The following is a 16,153-nucleotide window of genomic DNA, read 5'->3' on the forward strand; positions in this document are numbered from 1 at the left end:
TTCGAAACAAGTATTAGCAGGGAACGTAAACACGTGTGTATTTGGTGTGTAATATATCAAATGGTAGTTATGCTATGTATATTTTAGATACGAAAGTATGTGGTAACTTCTCCATGTTACTCTTCTTACGAGGTCGAGTTTACAGAAATTTAAGTCTTTATTTTATAAGTAGTTATTGTGTCCATTGAAAATCTAACCTATAATGTTGCATGTCAAAAGTTCTGCTGCATTGAAAGTATTTTATCTTAACCAGGCGTTTAATATGAAGTTATAAATTTGAAGGTGAATATTAAAAGATAAACGTATCATTTTGAATATCCGAGTACTTTTGAAGGAACACCCAGAATAGGGAGTTTAAAAATTGAATAGGTCTTATATGTGTACCTTCCAAAGAGTTATACCGCTATTTTGTTTAAAAGTGTTAATATCTCATGCATCTTGGTGTTTGTAAGTATTACTCCTGATCACATGTATATAACAGATTGGTCATCCCCATGTTAAAAACGGTAACATATAGAAGAGATTTTTTTTTTTTTTTCATGAGACTTTTTTTCATAAGTACCAGGTCGAATTTGACCCTTTCCTTTTGAAAGAATTGTAGGAGATCATATGATAAGTTATAACCTAAAATATTTCAAGGCAACGTTATCTACCAATGGTAGAGTGAGCAAATTGATACGGTCATGTATGAGAAACCGGTATATTTTTACTTATTAGTGGATTTGGATGGTTGTGGAGGGATGCTAGAAATTTTGTACGAAGAGTTTTGATATAATCTGAAAAGTATAGTATCCCAAGATCATCATACAGTTGGCTATTTCGGATGAGATAGTCCGCTCCAGTGATGGTTCTACAGATGGCTCGTTGAAGTCCGTCTAGTCGTTTAAGATGTCGTGTATGTGCTTGAGACCATATTTCACAGCAGTATGTCATGTAGGATCGAATTAATACTTTGTACAGCATTGTTTTGATATTTAAAGACGTGTAACTCTTGAAAAATGAGTAGAGAAGCATATATCTTTGGAAGGCCTTCTCACGAATATGTGTGACGTGATGTTTAAAAGTAAGTCTCTTATCAAGAAGAACTCCAAGATACTTGACGGTAGTTTTGAAAGGTATATTTTCATTTTGGATGGTGAAGGGCTGAAAGTGCCTCGGAAATCTTCGTGTAAAAACAACTGCTTGCGACTTGGAGGCATTTATCTTGAGACGCCATTTTGTGGACCATTGGGTTATGATATTTAAGGCTTCCTGCATTTGTAGACAAGCAAACTGAATGTTTATGTGCTTAGTATAAATAACAGTATCATCAGCGTATAGCATAAGTTTACATTTGGATTGAATTGGTATATCACAGACATATGCACAGTACAGTGTTGGACTTAAAACCGATCCTTGAGCAACTCCTGCAGTTATTGTGTGAGCGTTAGAGAGATAGCGTCCGTCTTGAACACGAAAGGTTCTATCTGTAAGATAACTGGCGATAAGTTGAATATAATTTACAGGAATGTTAAGATTGTGAAGTTTATATAACAAACCGGTGTGCCAGACAGTATCGAAAGCTTGCTGGATGTCAATAAATGTAGCTACTGTATGCTGTCCAAGTTGAAATCCTGTTTGGATGCATCTTGTTATTCTGTGAAGTGCTTCTCTGGGACTATGTTGAGGTTTAAATCCAAACTGTTCATGGTGGATGGCATTTGGTGCAGTTAAATATGGCTTTAGTCATGCCAGAATGATACGTTCAAAAATTTTTTCAAGGAAGTTGGTTGGTTAGGCTGATTGGTCTATAACTTTGGGGTAATGTTGGATCTTTTCCCGGCTTAACTATTGGTATAATATGTGCTGTTTTCCATGCTGTTGGAAAATAATTATGATGTAGACATGAGTTGAATATCTTTGTTAAATGTGTTATGGCTCTTTTTGGTAATTTCTTCAATATGGCTGGTGTGATTTTATCCGGGCCAGGTGTCTTCTTCGGTGCTAAGTTTCGAATTATGGTCTTGATTTCTTGTGGTCGTATGTGAGGTGTATTTCCAGGTTCAGGGCGATGTAATATGGACTGTACATGTTGTGATATTGTTGTTGAAAAGTCTTGTAGTGAGGAATGATGATGGGAGGAGAATCGATTTTGGAAGGAGTTTGCAAGAGCTTCAAGCCTATCAATAGGATCATAATTAAATGTACCACTTGAGTCTTTAATAGGTGTCGATTTTTTTGTGGTAGTTTTTCCCAGCATTCGTTTTGTAAAAGTCCAGAAGGTTTTTCCTGTAGGCTTAATGTTTTCCACTGTGTCGGCAAACTTATTGATTTTGTAAGTCTCATATTTTCTTCGGATAGCACGTTGATACCGATAAAAAGCTCTTTTTGCTTGAGGATCCGCATAAAGCTGCCACCGTTTTCGAGCTTGATTTTTGGCTTTAAGAAGATGTTTTAGTTCAGTACTACCGTAGATGTTATCTGATGTCTCAATAATCAGTGTAGAGGACGATTCATCGAATGTTTCTATGATAGTGTCAGAAAATATTTGTATAGCGGTGTCTATTTCAGAAGATTTCAAAGTCGGTAGATTACCCGGGTGCAAGCGTTTCGTGAAGAAATTCCAATTTGTAACTTTCTCTGTAGAAGGTTGACTTGAGATCATATGAAAGGGGGCCTTGAAAGTCAAAAGAACTGGAATATGGTCAGAGTCGAGAGCGTTTAAGCAGATTTGTTGTACTGGAGAGTATTTTGTGTTATATAAACAAATATCAAGTACATCTGGATGATGAGTGGTTATCCAGGGAATTCTCGTTGGTTCTTTAGGTCCTGTAATTGAATAATGATATTGATTTGAATGTAATAGTAAGGTTTCACCTTTCGAGGTATTTAGTCTGGAATTCCATGATCTGTGTTTAGCATTGAGGTCGCCACAGAAAATGAAATGTTTGTGATGTGTGATAAGCAGGGTCAGGTCATTTTTATTGAGTTGAGCATATGGCGGATAATAAACAGATGCTATTAGTATTTCTGTTCCTTCAAGCTGGATGAATATACCAGTGGCTTCGAGAGTCTGAAAATTTGGAAATATGGCTGTTCGATATGGCATGGAGTTTTTAATGAGTATAGCAGTTCCTCCACCAGGTCGGTTGATTCTGTCTGTACGGATAACAGTATAGTTGCGTATACGAAATTTCATGGTGGGTTTTAGATGAGTTTCACTGATACATGCGAGGTCAATATCATAATTAAGGAGCAAGGCTTGTAGTTCGTAAGTCTGGTGAATTATTCCGTTTGCATTGAAATTTAAGATGTTTAAACCTCTGTGTTTGGAAATCATTTAGAGGTCTTTTATGGATTGTTGTAATTGAAAAGATTAATGAAACCTTCAATGAATATTATTACCTTGGATATTGAGTCATTTGCATTTTGGATTTTATGAAAAGATGTGCGGATAAGCTGAATTGTATGTTGAATGTTCAGTGAGCGTAAGATGTTAACAATATCTTTGAAGGAATCTGATATTGATTCTGATGATGTTGATGTTGCACTTGGAGTATTGAATGTTGACTGGAAAGCTTTGGTGTTGCCAGGATTAGCAAGTAAAGGAAAGTCGCTCTGTTTCCATGTTGGTGGAGTAGAACGTTCTTCGGAAAGAATTCTCCTGTTCCTCATCTTCTCTTGAAGTTCCGCTTTCTTCTTTAGTTGAATGGGGCACTGACTGTAGCTGGCAGTATGTGCGCCGTCACAATTTGCACATTTTGGGATATGGACAGGACCTTTCAGAGGACATTCGGCGAATAAGTGATTATTTCCACATTTAACACATAGAGTAGGCAAATTACATCGACGTGAAGTGTGTCCAAAACCCTGACACATGACATTGTGTAATATGTGGACGAGGTCTATATGACTCAATTTTTATGATATGATTGTTAATATCTTGCAATTGGTATATGGTTCAGGAGTGTTCATTATTTGGAAGTGTAAGTATCCATATGGGGATGGGACGTCGTGTCGGTATGCCATCAGTGTCGTAGCAAGGAACAGTAATTTGACGAATGTGTTCTATTTGAAAATCTAAGAGTTCAAGTTCTGTTTTGAGTGTAGCAGATTCTACAAACGCTGGAAGTCCTTTCAGTACTACTTGTAGTAATTTAGTTTCCCGAGGTTCGTGAGAATAAAACTGAAGGTTTTCAGTTTGCAAGATATTATATAACTTGTCATAATCAGCACGACAACTAGTTAAATATTTAATTCCTTCAGTAGAGTATGTGATTTTCAGTGGCTGGCTAAGTAGTGACTGCAGTTTTTTATTGTTTGCAAAGAAATTTCCGGCTGGGATATTCTTCACAATTATTGGCGGCATTCGAGCTGATTTGGGTCTAGAAAAATCTGTGTTGGTGTTATCTTCTTGGTTCCCTACTTGAGGATTTTTTTGGTTTGGTGGTGATATGTCTGTATCCATTTCGTGGACAAGAGGATCAAAAACATTTTGTAGTTTGATATCCGGATGTATTAATGTTTCATGAGATAAAGTTGCTTGTGTATCGGAAACTGTTGAATTTGGTTTGGCTTTGTCCGTATTTAGTTTCTGTTTCTTATTGACATGATCTCTTACTTTACTTTTACTTGAAGTTGCGTTTTCCGCGGGATTAATTTGTTTGCTAGTTGAATTGGGTACGCGAGTAGGATCACATATAGTCATTGTAGATGTAGGGGTACTACTAGTTGTTACAGATGTTGTGGTTGAGGTATGTGAAGTCACTATGTTGTAAATGCCAGGTTGGTTTTCGATTAGACACCAGTCTTCAGAATTTTGAGTCATTTTAACAGTCACTACGCTTGGCTCCGAGAGCCAAGCTAAGGTAATTACTACACAATCACTCGATTATGATCGCGCACGTAACACAAAAATAATGAAGAAATAAAGATATATCTTAAACAAGCACCACACAATGTCGTTAAACTGTTAAATAATAATAATAATATAATTCCACTAAATATAAACTTGAAAACACTACGCAATTTCGTAAACACAAGACAAGTCGGAGCACTGTATAGAAGAGAACAACCACCAAGATCGATGCTCCATGCAGTTCAAATGAGAGTCTTCTTCTACTGTCGTTAGATGGCAGCATAGTGAAAGTTGTTGCCTTCAAAGCCTGTAAGAGTGATCGATCTGTTATATGTGATCTGGGGTAATACATCAACTATTCACACTAATTTAACTTCATTGTAGAACTCATCACAAATTTGGGTCAATGTAGAGTATCCAACGCCCACTGAATGAATATTTCACACTTTTATCACTGCCAATGCGCTATAAACCAATTTTCGGCAATCTAATGTAAAAGACTGCCTACAGATATTTGGAAAGTTTCAGAGAAAATTCACAAATTCAATCTTCTAACACGATTTTTTTTGTTTTTAAATAATTAAGTAATTTGCTGGGAGACATCGTTAGATATAGACCACTCTTACACTAAACTGGAGTAATTTGAGCTTATTAATCAGATATGATTCTACTTACTGTTTTTATACGCTCACCTGTTTTATACATATTTCATTGTTATTGCCCATCCAAAGATCGTTAGGAACGATGAATATTATTTAATATCTCCTATCTTTCTTCAAATAGTGTTTATATGCCATGTTAATTTTCATTTGTTTTCATAAGTTAACAATCATGCACATTGGTAGCAACACATTAAGAAATTATTTTCCTACACAATCCACGCTATATTCACGTTGTTTTGAAATGATTAATCGAAGATGGTTTGCTTATTGTTTATTACAAGCACATTTGTATGTAATTTCTATTTCATACGTTTTTTTTCTATTCATACGTTTTATTACAAGCACATTTGTATGTAATTTCTATTCCATACGTTTTTTGTCTATGGTGAATATTATTCATGCTTGTTTCCTGTATTTCTTAAAATAATGTTATGTTTTTATTTGTCGTTATTTACGTAAAAATGATGCGCCAAAAAATAAATAATACCGGTAATAATAATTTCATACTCATTCCACATCCTATATATTCACATTTGTTTTTCAGTGATTTATTAAAGAATGTACCGGTATTTAAAAGACTAATAATTTAGAAACATGTTACATAAATCATCCTTGTGCCAAAAAAGAATGCTCCCTGGACCAAATTGTCGTATTTTGCAGTGGTCGTCAATACTCGCTGAATTGGGTAATAATATAATAATATAATATAATTATGTTGTACGTAGCATTTACAAACATGTTACATAACTCATTCTTGTGCCAAAAAGAGAATGCTCCCTGGACCAAATTATCGTATTTTGCAGTGGTCGTTAGTACTCGCTGAAATGGGTAATAATATAATTAAGCCCCGATGATGATCCGACATGTAGCAAATGATGTAAAAAGCGGGGTATTGGAGCTGCAAGCCCCGATGATGATCCGACGTGTAGCAAATGATGTAAAAAGTGGGGTATCGGGGCTGCAAGCCCCGATGGTGATCCAACGTGTAGCACATGAGATAAAAAGCGGGGTATCGGGGCTGCAAGCCCCGATAATGATCTGACATGTAGCAAATGATGTAAAAAGCGGGGTATCGGGACTGCAAGCCCCGAAGATGATCGACTTGTAGCACATATGTAAAAAGCGGGGTATCGGGGCTGCTATAATTATGTTATGTAGGTTAGATTATGTGTGTAGTATTCTCAAAGGTTAGGTTAGGTTAGGGTAGATTAGGTGTGTAGCATTATATGAAAGGTTAGGTTATGTTAGATTAGGTGTATAGTATTATATGAGGTTATGTTATGTATAGTATTATATGAGGTTATGTTTGGTTAGATTATGTATGTAGGTTAGATTAGGTGTGTACTATTCCTTAGTATAATTCAAAGGCATTTTCAGTTATTTACTTTTATTCATGCAAATTTGCTGCAAATGTAAAATCGCCAGTAATTTTATTTACCAGAGTTGGCAACCCTAAACATACATCATTTTTTGCTTTGGAACCACAGATTTTTTTTTTATTTGCGAATTGTTTACTGAGTAGAATTGTGTAAATTTAATTTATTGTGCGTGATATATTTATTAATTTGTGCTTTGTGAAGTTATTCCATTTCTCTGTTTAATATGATGAGTTAAAAAAATGCAAAGAAAATCTGTTATTATAATATTATTATCTTGTACATAGCAAGATCGATTATTCAATTGATAGGATATTTTATGAGGTCATGACTGAGATATCTATTGTCAATTGCTTTTATTTCTCAGAAGGCCTTGACTGACGGGTATATAAGGACCGGCACTGTTAGGGGCGGAGGCCGGGGTTTGGGATGGCCCACAAGCAACAAGTTATACTAAATATGTTTAGTGTAAAACTGGCCTATGTCTCTATAGTGGGCGGGACATAAGTAACATTCACCCAAATTTGTAACAGTTTTCTATGCTATTTCCAACAACGAATGATAGGCCTACCGTCATTTGTTTATCCGAAAATCTTTACAGTAATTTTAAATTTGGATACTTGGCTTTTCTATAGCACGCAACACTGAAACTTCCAACTTGCATTTTTCTAAGTTCTACAGTGCGGAAATCTGTGACAGATTAGGTTAGTGTTTTCATATGCCTTCCATATACTATTCTGTGCCAGGTTAGCTTTGGTTATTTTAGATTTTTTTTTATATGCTTTACATATACGAATCTGCAACAGGTTAGGTTTGGTTAATTTAGGCTTTTGTATGCTTTGCATATACTAAGTGAAGTGAAATATGCATTTCGCGTTCATTTCGAAGTATTCTACCTTTTTATTTCACATGTTAAATAATCATTTTTAAGTTATGGAATGACACACAACCAAATAGATCACATCTTGATAGATAAACGAAAACATACTAGTACAGTAGACATTCGAACTTTCAGGGGGGCAGACTGTAATTCTGACCATTACTTGGTAATTGGAGGATTAAGAAAAAGACTATCAGTAGCCAAGCGAGTAGAGCAACAAGCTAATATTAGCAGACTCAATATTCTGAAATTAAAGGACGAGGAAAGTAAGCAACATTATCAGGTCGAAATTTCAAATAGGTTTGCCGTATTAGCAACGTCTGACGGAGATGAGGAAGAGTTAGATGTCAATAACGTGTGGGAGAATATCCGAGATAATATCAAAATTGCAGCTGAGCAGAGCATAGGTTATCATGAAACTAAAAAAAGGAAACCATGTTTTGATGAAGATTGTTCCATTGTAGTAGATAGAAGGAAACTGACAAAATTGAAATTCTTACAGGACCCAATTGAGGAGAATAGAGATAATTATTTCAATGAAAGACAGGAAGCAAGTCGTACACTTAGGAATAAAAAGAGAGATTACTTGAAGGAAAAACTGAATGAGGTAGACACAGATAGTAAGAATAAAAACATTCGGGATTTATATAAGGGTGTAAAGGAATTTAAGAACGGATATCAGACAAGAGTAAACGTGATCAAGGATGAGAATGGTGACTTGCTTGCAGACAGTCCTGAATAGATGGAAAAACTATTTTGGACAGTTACCAAATATACATAGGCCAAATAGAAATGATCGGGACGAAATTCAGATACAAACTGCTGAGCCATTTATACCGGAACCCACACTTTCTGAAGTCGAAATTGCGATAGAAAATCTGAAAAAGTACAAGTCTCCAGGTATTGATCAAATTCCAGCAGAATTACTACAAGAGGGTGGAAGTGCATTATCTAGCGAAATTTATAAGCTTGTACTTGCAATTTGGGAAAAGGAAATTGTACCAGACCAATGGAAGGAGTGCATAATCGTACCTATTTTTAAGAAGGGGGACAAGACTAACTGTATTAACTTTCGAGGAATATCACTTTTGTTAACATCCTACAAAATTTTGTCGAATATCCTTTTGAGAAGATTAACTCTATATGTAGATGAAATTATTGGGGCTCATCAATGTGGTTTTAGGTTTAATAGATCGACTATTGATCAGATTTTTTGTATTCAACAGATATTGGAGAAAAAATGGGAGTTTAAGGATACAGCATACCAGTTATTCATAGATTTCAAAAAGGCATATGACTCAGTTAAGAGAGAAGTTTTATATAATATTCTTATTGACTTTGGTATTCCCAAGAAACTAGTTCGATTAATTAAAATGTGTCTTAGTGAAACTTACAGCAGAGTCCGTATAGGCCAGTTTCTATCTGATGCTTTTCCAATTCACTACGGGCTAAACAAAGGAGATACACTATCACCTTTACTTTTTAACTTTGCTCTAGAATATGCCATTAGGAAAGTTCAGGATAACACAGAGGGTTTGGAATTGAACGGGTTACATCAGCTTCTTGTCTATGTGGATGACGTGAATATGTTAGGAGAAAATTCACAAACGATTAGGGAAAACCTGGACATTCTACTTGAAGCAAGTAAAGAGATAGGTTTGAAAGTAAATTCCGAAAAGACTACCTATATGATTATGTTTCATGATCAGAATATTGTACGAAATGGAACTATAAAAATTGGAGATATATGCTTCGAAGAGGTGGAAAAATTCAAATATCTTGGAGCAACAGTAACAAATATAAATTACACTTGGGAGGAAATTAAACGCAGAATAAATATGGGAAATGCATGTTACTATTCGGGGGAAGCTTATGTCATCTAGTCTGCTGTCAAAATATGTGAAAGTTAGAATTTATAAAACAGTTATATTACTGGTTGTTCTGTATGGATGTGAAACTTGGATTCTCACTTTGAGGGAGGAACAGAGATGAAGGGTGTTTGAGAATAAGGTTCTTAGGAAAATATTTGGGGCTAAGAGGGATGAAGTTACAGGAGAATGGAGAAAGTTACACAACACAGAACTTCACGCATTGTATTCTTCACCTGACATTATTAGGAACATTAAATCCAGACGTCTGAGATGGGCAGGGCATGTAGCACATATGGGCGAATCCAGAAATGCATATAGAGTGTTAGTTGGGAGCTGGAGGGAAAAAGACCTTTGGGGAGGCCGAAACGTAGATGGGAGGATAATATTAAAATAGATTTGAGGGAGGTGGGATATGATGGTAGGGACTGGATTAATCTTGCTCAGGATAGGGACCTATGGTGGGCTTATGTGAGGGCGGCAATGAACCTCCTGGTTCCTTAAAAGCCATAAGTAAGTAAGTAAGTAAGTTATCTACACCAATCAATTATTTCCGTTTTTACCCATTTCCTAATTGGTATGTTTTCAAGTCAACAGACGTCCTGTATGATTTTTTCATATTCCAAACTATCTTCCCTCTGAAAATTAGACCATTTTCTCACTTTTTTCGTAAAAAAAAATCCTTCAGTGTCACGTAAAGGTCGCGCCAGGGATTTTGGCAGATGGATTTTCTTAATGTGAACTAGAGAGCGAGTTCCTCACAGCTGCAAGATCGGCTGTTATCTCTGTCGCAGTGGAATGGGTAGGACATAAGAGTAAACATGCACGCCCGAGTATTTGTGCACTCTGGACAGACACCTCCAAAAACTAAACTAATATTACAGTAGTCTATATGTGTTTTTGGTATTCCCAAGAAACTTGTTCGATTAATTAAAATGTGTCTCAATGAAACTTACAGCAGAGTCCGTATAGGCCAGTTTCTATCTGATGCTTTTCCAATTCACTGCGGGCTAAAGGAAGGAGATGCACTATCACCTTTACTTTTTAACTTCACTCTAGAATATGCCATTAGGAAAGTTCAGGATAGCAGAGAGGGTTTGGAATTGAACGGGTTACTTCAGCTTTTTGTCTATGCGGATGACGTGAATATGTTAGGAAAAACTCCACAAACGATTAGGGAAAACACGGAAATTTTACTTGAAGCAAATAAAGCGATAGGTTTGGTAGTAAATCCGAAAAGACAAAGTATATGATTATGTCTCGTGACCAGAATATTGTACGAAATGGAAATATAATCTGTTATATATATGGAAATATGTTAATCCTTAGTCAATAGATAAGACTGAGTTTTACAAAATACGAATATTAAGGGATGGAAAATGGGAGGCAGTAATGATCAAATTAATTATACCGATTTATTTTTTTTAACCAGCAGACGTGCAGCCTTTAAATTTAAACAAAGATTCATTCATAAAATTGGGTTAGACTATTCATCTCATCTCTCAGAATTGTTTCTAAAATGTATAAGGAAAGTAAAAAAATTGAATTTCATGTAGGTTACTCCCTTGAAATAACTTCAGTTGTTTTTTTTTTTTACTTCCGAGAGGAGAGAGAAAGAAGTCGACGATTTTAAAAATTCACTAAACTATATTTAACTACAGACGTGAAATTTAAAATGAAGGTTACTCTCTACAGTATTGGTTAAACATTCTTAGATTTTTTAAATACCATATCCTAAGGTACTGATGAAAAGGCAGAAGGGAGTGAGAAATCTCATGTCACCCGATCTCGATGAAAGTCGATATCTGGGGATCTTTGCGATCACAGAATACGAATAAGGTATTATTTAGTCCGACTTTGTCCCTAAAGTGGTGGAGTGGGACAAAAATGGGTGAAAAATTAAATTAGATATTTTAGGGATTTTCGAGACGAAAATTACGAATAATACAAATTGTGCGAATTCAATATGGCAGTTTCAGTACTATGAATTATATTTTAATCGCACATTGGATATCGCACAGGTAACACATATACAGTATTTAAGGGGGTATGTAACACCTTTTGATAGCAGGCCTATACATTTAGTAAAATCCAAAGTGTAATTTCTACATATTCTGAATGAATGTTGTGCTGGAATTTAATATAGTCATCAGCCAATATCTCTAGATTAATAAACAACTTTTTAGAATCCATAAACTACAGTATTTATTGTGAATGGTAATTATATTTTTCAATTGGTGCAATTTGTGCAGGGAAAATTGGTTTCTCCGATATTTTGTACGATTTCGAATATTTTAAAATGCTTTCTTCTCTGTTTATTCACAATGTGCGTGTGAAGAAATTATTGCCCTTGTAATATCCATTACAATCCTATTTATTATACTCTTATATAAATCTAACTTCCGCAGCATGCAATTTTACCCAATTAACCAAATTATATTTTGATTATTAAGAAGAATCGTAATTTTATTAACTTGAATTGTCGCACCACCAGTAGACGATCCCTAGATTATTACTGGACAAATCTTGTATATTGATCTGGTAAGGGTAGGATTTTATATATATATGTGCGCAATGCAATGCTTTTTCCTTTTAATTAAGAATTAATTTAATTTAGAAAATGTAGGAGGCTTATTGTAAAATCATTGCGAATGGAAGTCTTTTACACTTATTAAAGGTATTCTTTGAGTAGGACTGTACCGTGGTGTGTTTCATAATAAGGATAATTGATATGAGCTGCTGTTATGAAAATATGAACGACTCAGAATGTTATCGCATCTCATTCTCGCAGCTTACACAAACAATATTGGCTCGCCTACTGGAAATGTCATCGAGGTCATCTGCCAAAATCGGTGCCTCCGACTATACTATAGAAAACCCGAATTTTTTTCCCCGCAATTTCCATCATTCATTGTTTATATAAGAAAATGTAGCCTTTAAAATAGGCTATTACTAACTGCAAGGAGTTATAGAAAGTAAATTGGCTGCTATGGACAAACGATTTATGAACAGTATTGCTGGTAAGGATTTTCTGTCAAACCTTGTTGAACGAAGTACAACAGGAGCTCGAAGACGAACACGCGTGATAAAACAGTTATGCATTCTATCTTAAAGTTTTGGAATGTGTAAGGAAGAAAGCTAACATTTTCATTGCAGATTTAACACAATGCAAGATCAATCGGTGAAACATCTTATGTATCAGGACTAACATTTTCTTTCTTCACACCAGAAGAAATTGAGAAACTGAGTGTGTTGAAGATAACAACGCCATTGTCATACAATTCTATTGATCACCCATTGAAGTGTGGGCTTTATGATCCTGCACTGGGTAAGTATGCCCATTAGACTGTTAGGTATGAAACACAGTAAAAGCATGAAATGTGTGTAACTTACAGCCCATCAGATTGAGTCGTCTGCAATTTGTAGAGATTTATATTCAAGGGTGCGGTGTAATTACATATTCCAATATAGTACTGGGGCCAGCCCATCGCCTTGTTTTAATTTAATCCTTGGTTCACTTGAAAAATAAAGTTCCATATTCTCCTTGAATATTCACACATGAGACAGTTTCTGTCATTGTTTCATTTAGCTTGACTTTTCAGGAATTTGAAATTGTTGTAAGATTTTATTAATCTGGGTTCTGTTAATTGAGTCATAAGCTTTGTTGGAAGTGCACGAAAATCTGAAATAGATCCATACATCCTTCTCAGAATTTTTCCATTATCAATTTCACTGTGTATAGTTGATTGATTGTTGACCTATTTTTCTTAAATCCTGCTTGTTATTCCCCTATGATCGTCTTAGCATATGATTCGAGTCTCATTCTCAGGATGCTCGTAAAAACTTTAGGAACAGGGATGTACCCCTATAGTTGCCACAATTGAGCATATCGCTTTTTGGTAGATTGGACGCATTATTTCTCCCAGTCTGTGGTAATTTGTTCTATGTTTCATATTTTAACTACCAAACTATGCAAAATATTCAGGAGGTCTGTTCCTCCATATTTCTGAGGGAATTTCATCATATCCTGAAGCTTTATTATTTTTTAGTGCTGATAACTACTTTCTGTAATTCTTCTGTAGTAGGCCTAGGTAGTTTCTCTGGATTTTCTACATTTCCTTCTTCTATCTCAATACTATGTGTTATTAGAGGGGCTGCTAAGACACATTCCAGACTAGTATAATTCATAAGCTTTTGAAGTATTCGATCCTTCTGTTTTTGATTTTTTCTTTGTCACCTATCAAATTACTTTCCTTTACTTTTGCAAAGATTTGTACGTGTTTTAAATTCTTCCTTCGTCATTTTGATTTCTTTAGAGGCTAGTAGGCCTATGTGTTTCTTATTTTAAGATTCTCATTAATTTTTTGTTGTAAGTTACTCAAAAAGCTGTTAAAATCTACACAGGTACATTACTTCCGTCCTGTATATTTTTGTATAATTTTGTTTACTTGTTCCAAATTTCAAAGCAACAATTGAATACCCCCCCCCCCCCTGAATAAGGTTATATGGCTCATTTTTTCCCTTATTCCGGTGTGGGGTTATTCAATTATGATATATGATCTGTGGAACACAATACAATTGCTTAAAATTGAAAATAAGAACTGTATTCCACTTTTCTTGGCAACTCAGTGCATATTCAGATGCAATTTTAGGGGATCCAGTTTCAATACGTAGTGAAGAAGTGAAGATTTAAATTTTTTCCATAGGGACCGGATGTGTTTTGTTTTTATCTTGGTTGCAATATGTGGAAGAGTGTAATATATAATACAATAAAATTCACTTGTATTCGTTTTCTAGACTTAATAAAATATTCTCAGATCTTATAGATAGTCTAGTAGTGGGGTTGCCACTTAACAAGCATTATTAACATAAGAAATGCATTTTTTTTTATGTTGCAGGGCCTGTAAGTGATAGCAGCGATCCGTGCATGACTTGTTCGAACAATGTGTACAAATGTCCTGGTCACATTGGACATATAGAACTACCTCTTCCAGTAATTAATTCATTGTTTCATAAAGTAATCTACAATATTCTCAAGTTGGCATGCTTGAATTGCCATAACTTCCGAATTAAAGGTGAGTAATGGACTTGGAGTCTTGTCTTCTTTCTTAGTAATCTCGAATTCAGACATTATTCTCTAGGAGGGGAGAATGAGTAAATCCGCGGAGGAAAGGGAGAAAATTGACTATGCTTTATAAAGCAAAATATATCTAATGGCTCTATTAAAAAATTTACATAAACTCAGAACAACAACACTTTCACCAGTGTTTTAAATGTACACGTACAACATGCTGTTAAAACCATACATATAAATTAATCATTCAACAGTAAGTTAACATGGGTGCACCCATTTGAAATATATTTCTGAAAAAGCTCGTAAAAGATTCTCCCTTCTGAAAAGACTAGCAGGAAAGAAATGAGGATGCTCTAGGAGTACTTTGAACACTACATACAAAATGTTTATAAAGCCAGTGCTGATGTACTGTGGAGAAATTTTAATTACTTCACCTTTCATAAACGAAATAGAATATGTTCAAAAGCAAGCTTTCAGGCTCATTACTGGGGGAATCAAAACAACTCCAATAGATTCTATGAGATTCCTCACTAATATTAACAGCATCAAAATGACAATAGAAGAAAAACCACTGATTCAATATGAAAAATTTAATCAGATTACCATAAAACAATTGGCATTCATAGAGTCCTCTCTGTAGATTAAAAACTCAAAGTTTCATATCCATGATTCAAGAATTAAAACAGAAAATCAACATCCCGAATTTAAAAGAAAACTTACAAATTAAACCAAATCCTTTAACTCTATTAAATATAGAGTATAATCTAAATTTAACAGAAGAAGTGCTGAAATCAGAAGTAAACACTGAAATAATGAAATAATTGTCTTTACAGACAATTAATATTAGGTACCCTCCACAAAACTGGCTTCATTTATACATCGATGGATCCCTGATCTCCAGGGAACAAAGTGCAGGTGCAGGTGTTACGTGCTGTCTCTTCTCACTTTATAGATCTCTTGGGTATGGAGCAACAAGTTTTGATGGAGAAACATTGCAATAAGTGAAAGTCTCAGGAATCTTCTATGCCACATCAATAAATTAAAAATTGCAGTTACATTGTCAGACTCCAAAGCAGCTATTCTATCAATAGTCTCTAGACACACATCTTAATTTCAAACAGCAATTGAATTCTTTTCTGTAGTTTTTGAAGTTGTTGGATCATTTTGTGACATTCTTTAATTTGGATTGACATCATTTTATATGAATTTATTGCATATAATGCTGCTTTAGAATCAGAGAGAATGACAGCATTTTGAAATTTATCTATTCTGTACAGTAGGTGTTGGAGTGACATATGAATAGCCATTATTTCCGCATTAAAATTTGTTGTATGATATCCTGCTGGTTGATAAAATGAGACTAACGCACACGTAATTCCTGATCCTGAGTTGTTATCAATAGTAGACCCATCTGTGTAGATATGTAACCATTCTTCTGGTGGGCATCTATTGTTCA

General features: G+C 35.0%; 1 protein-coding gene across 4 annotated transcripts in view; it reads left to right on the plus strand.

Annotated features, from left to right (window-relative positions):
- The window catches only part of LOC138693736 (DNA-directed RNA polymerase I subunit RPA1-like), a 40,778-nt gene continuing 24,625 nt past the window's right edge, over positions 1–16,153 (plus strand). For 2 of the 4 annotated variants that reach the window (XM_069817555.1, XM_069817558.1), the window contains exons 1-2: positions 415–447; positions 14,522–14,698. In XM_069817555.1, coding sequence (XP_069673656.1) covers positions 432–447; positions 14,522–14,698 — 193 coding nt within the window. In that variant the 5' untranslated portion in view covers positions 415–431. Of the gene's footprint in view, positions 133–414; positions 448–12,779; positions 12,952–14,521; positions 14,699–16,153 lie in introns of those variants that run through there. The other 2 variants (XM_069817557.1, XM_069817556.1) reach the window with 2 other exon arrangements.

Source organism: Periplaneta americana, unplaced genomic scaffold (genome assembly GCF_040183065.1).
Source record: "Periplaneta americana isolate PAMFEO1 unplaced genomic scaffold, P.americana_PAMFEO1_priV1 scaffold_20, whole genome shotgun sequence".
In the NCBI taxonomy this organism is placed as follows: Eukaryota; Metazoa; Arthropoda; class Insecta; order Blattodea; family Blattidae; genus Periplaneta; species Periplaneta americana.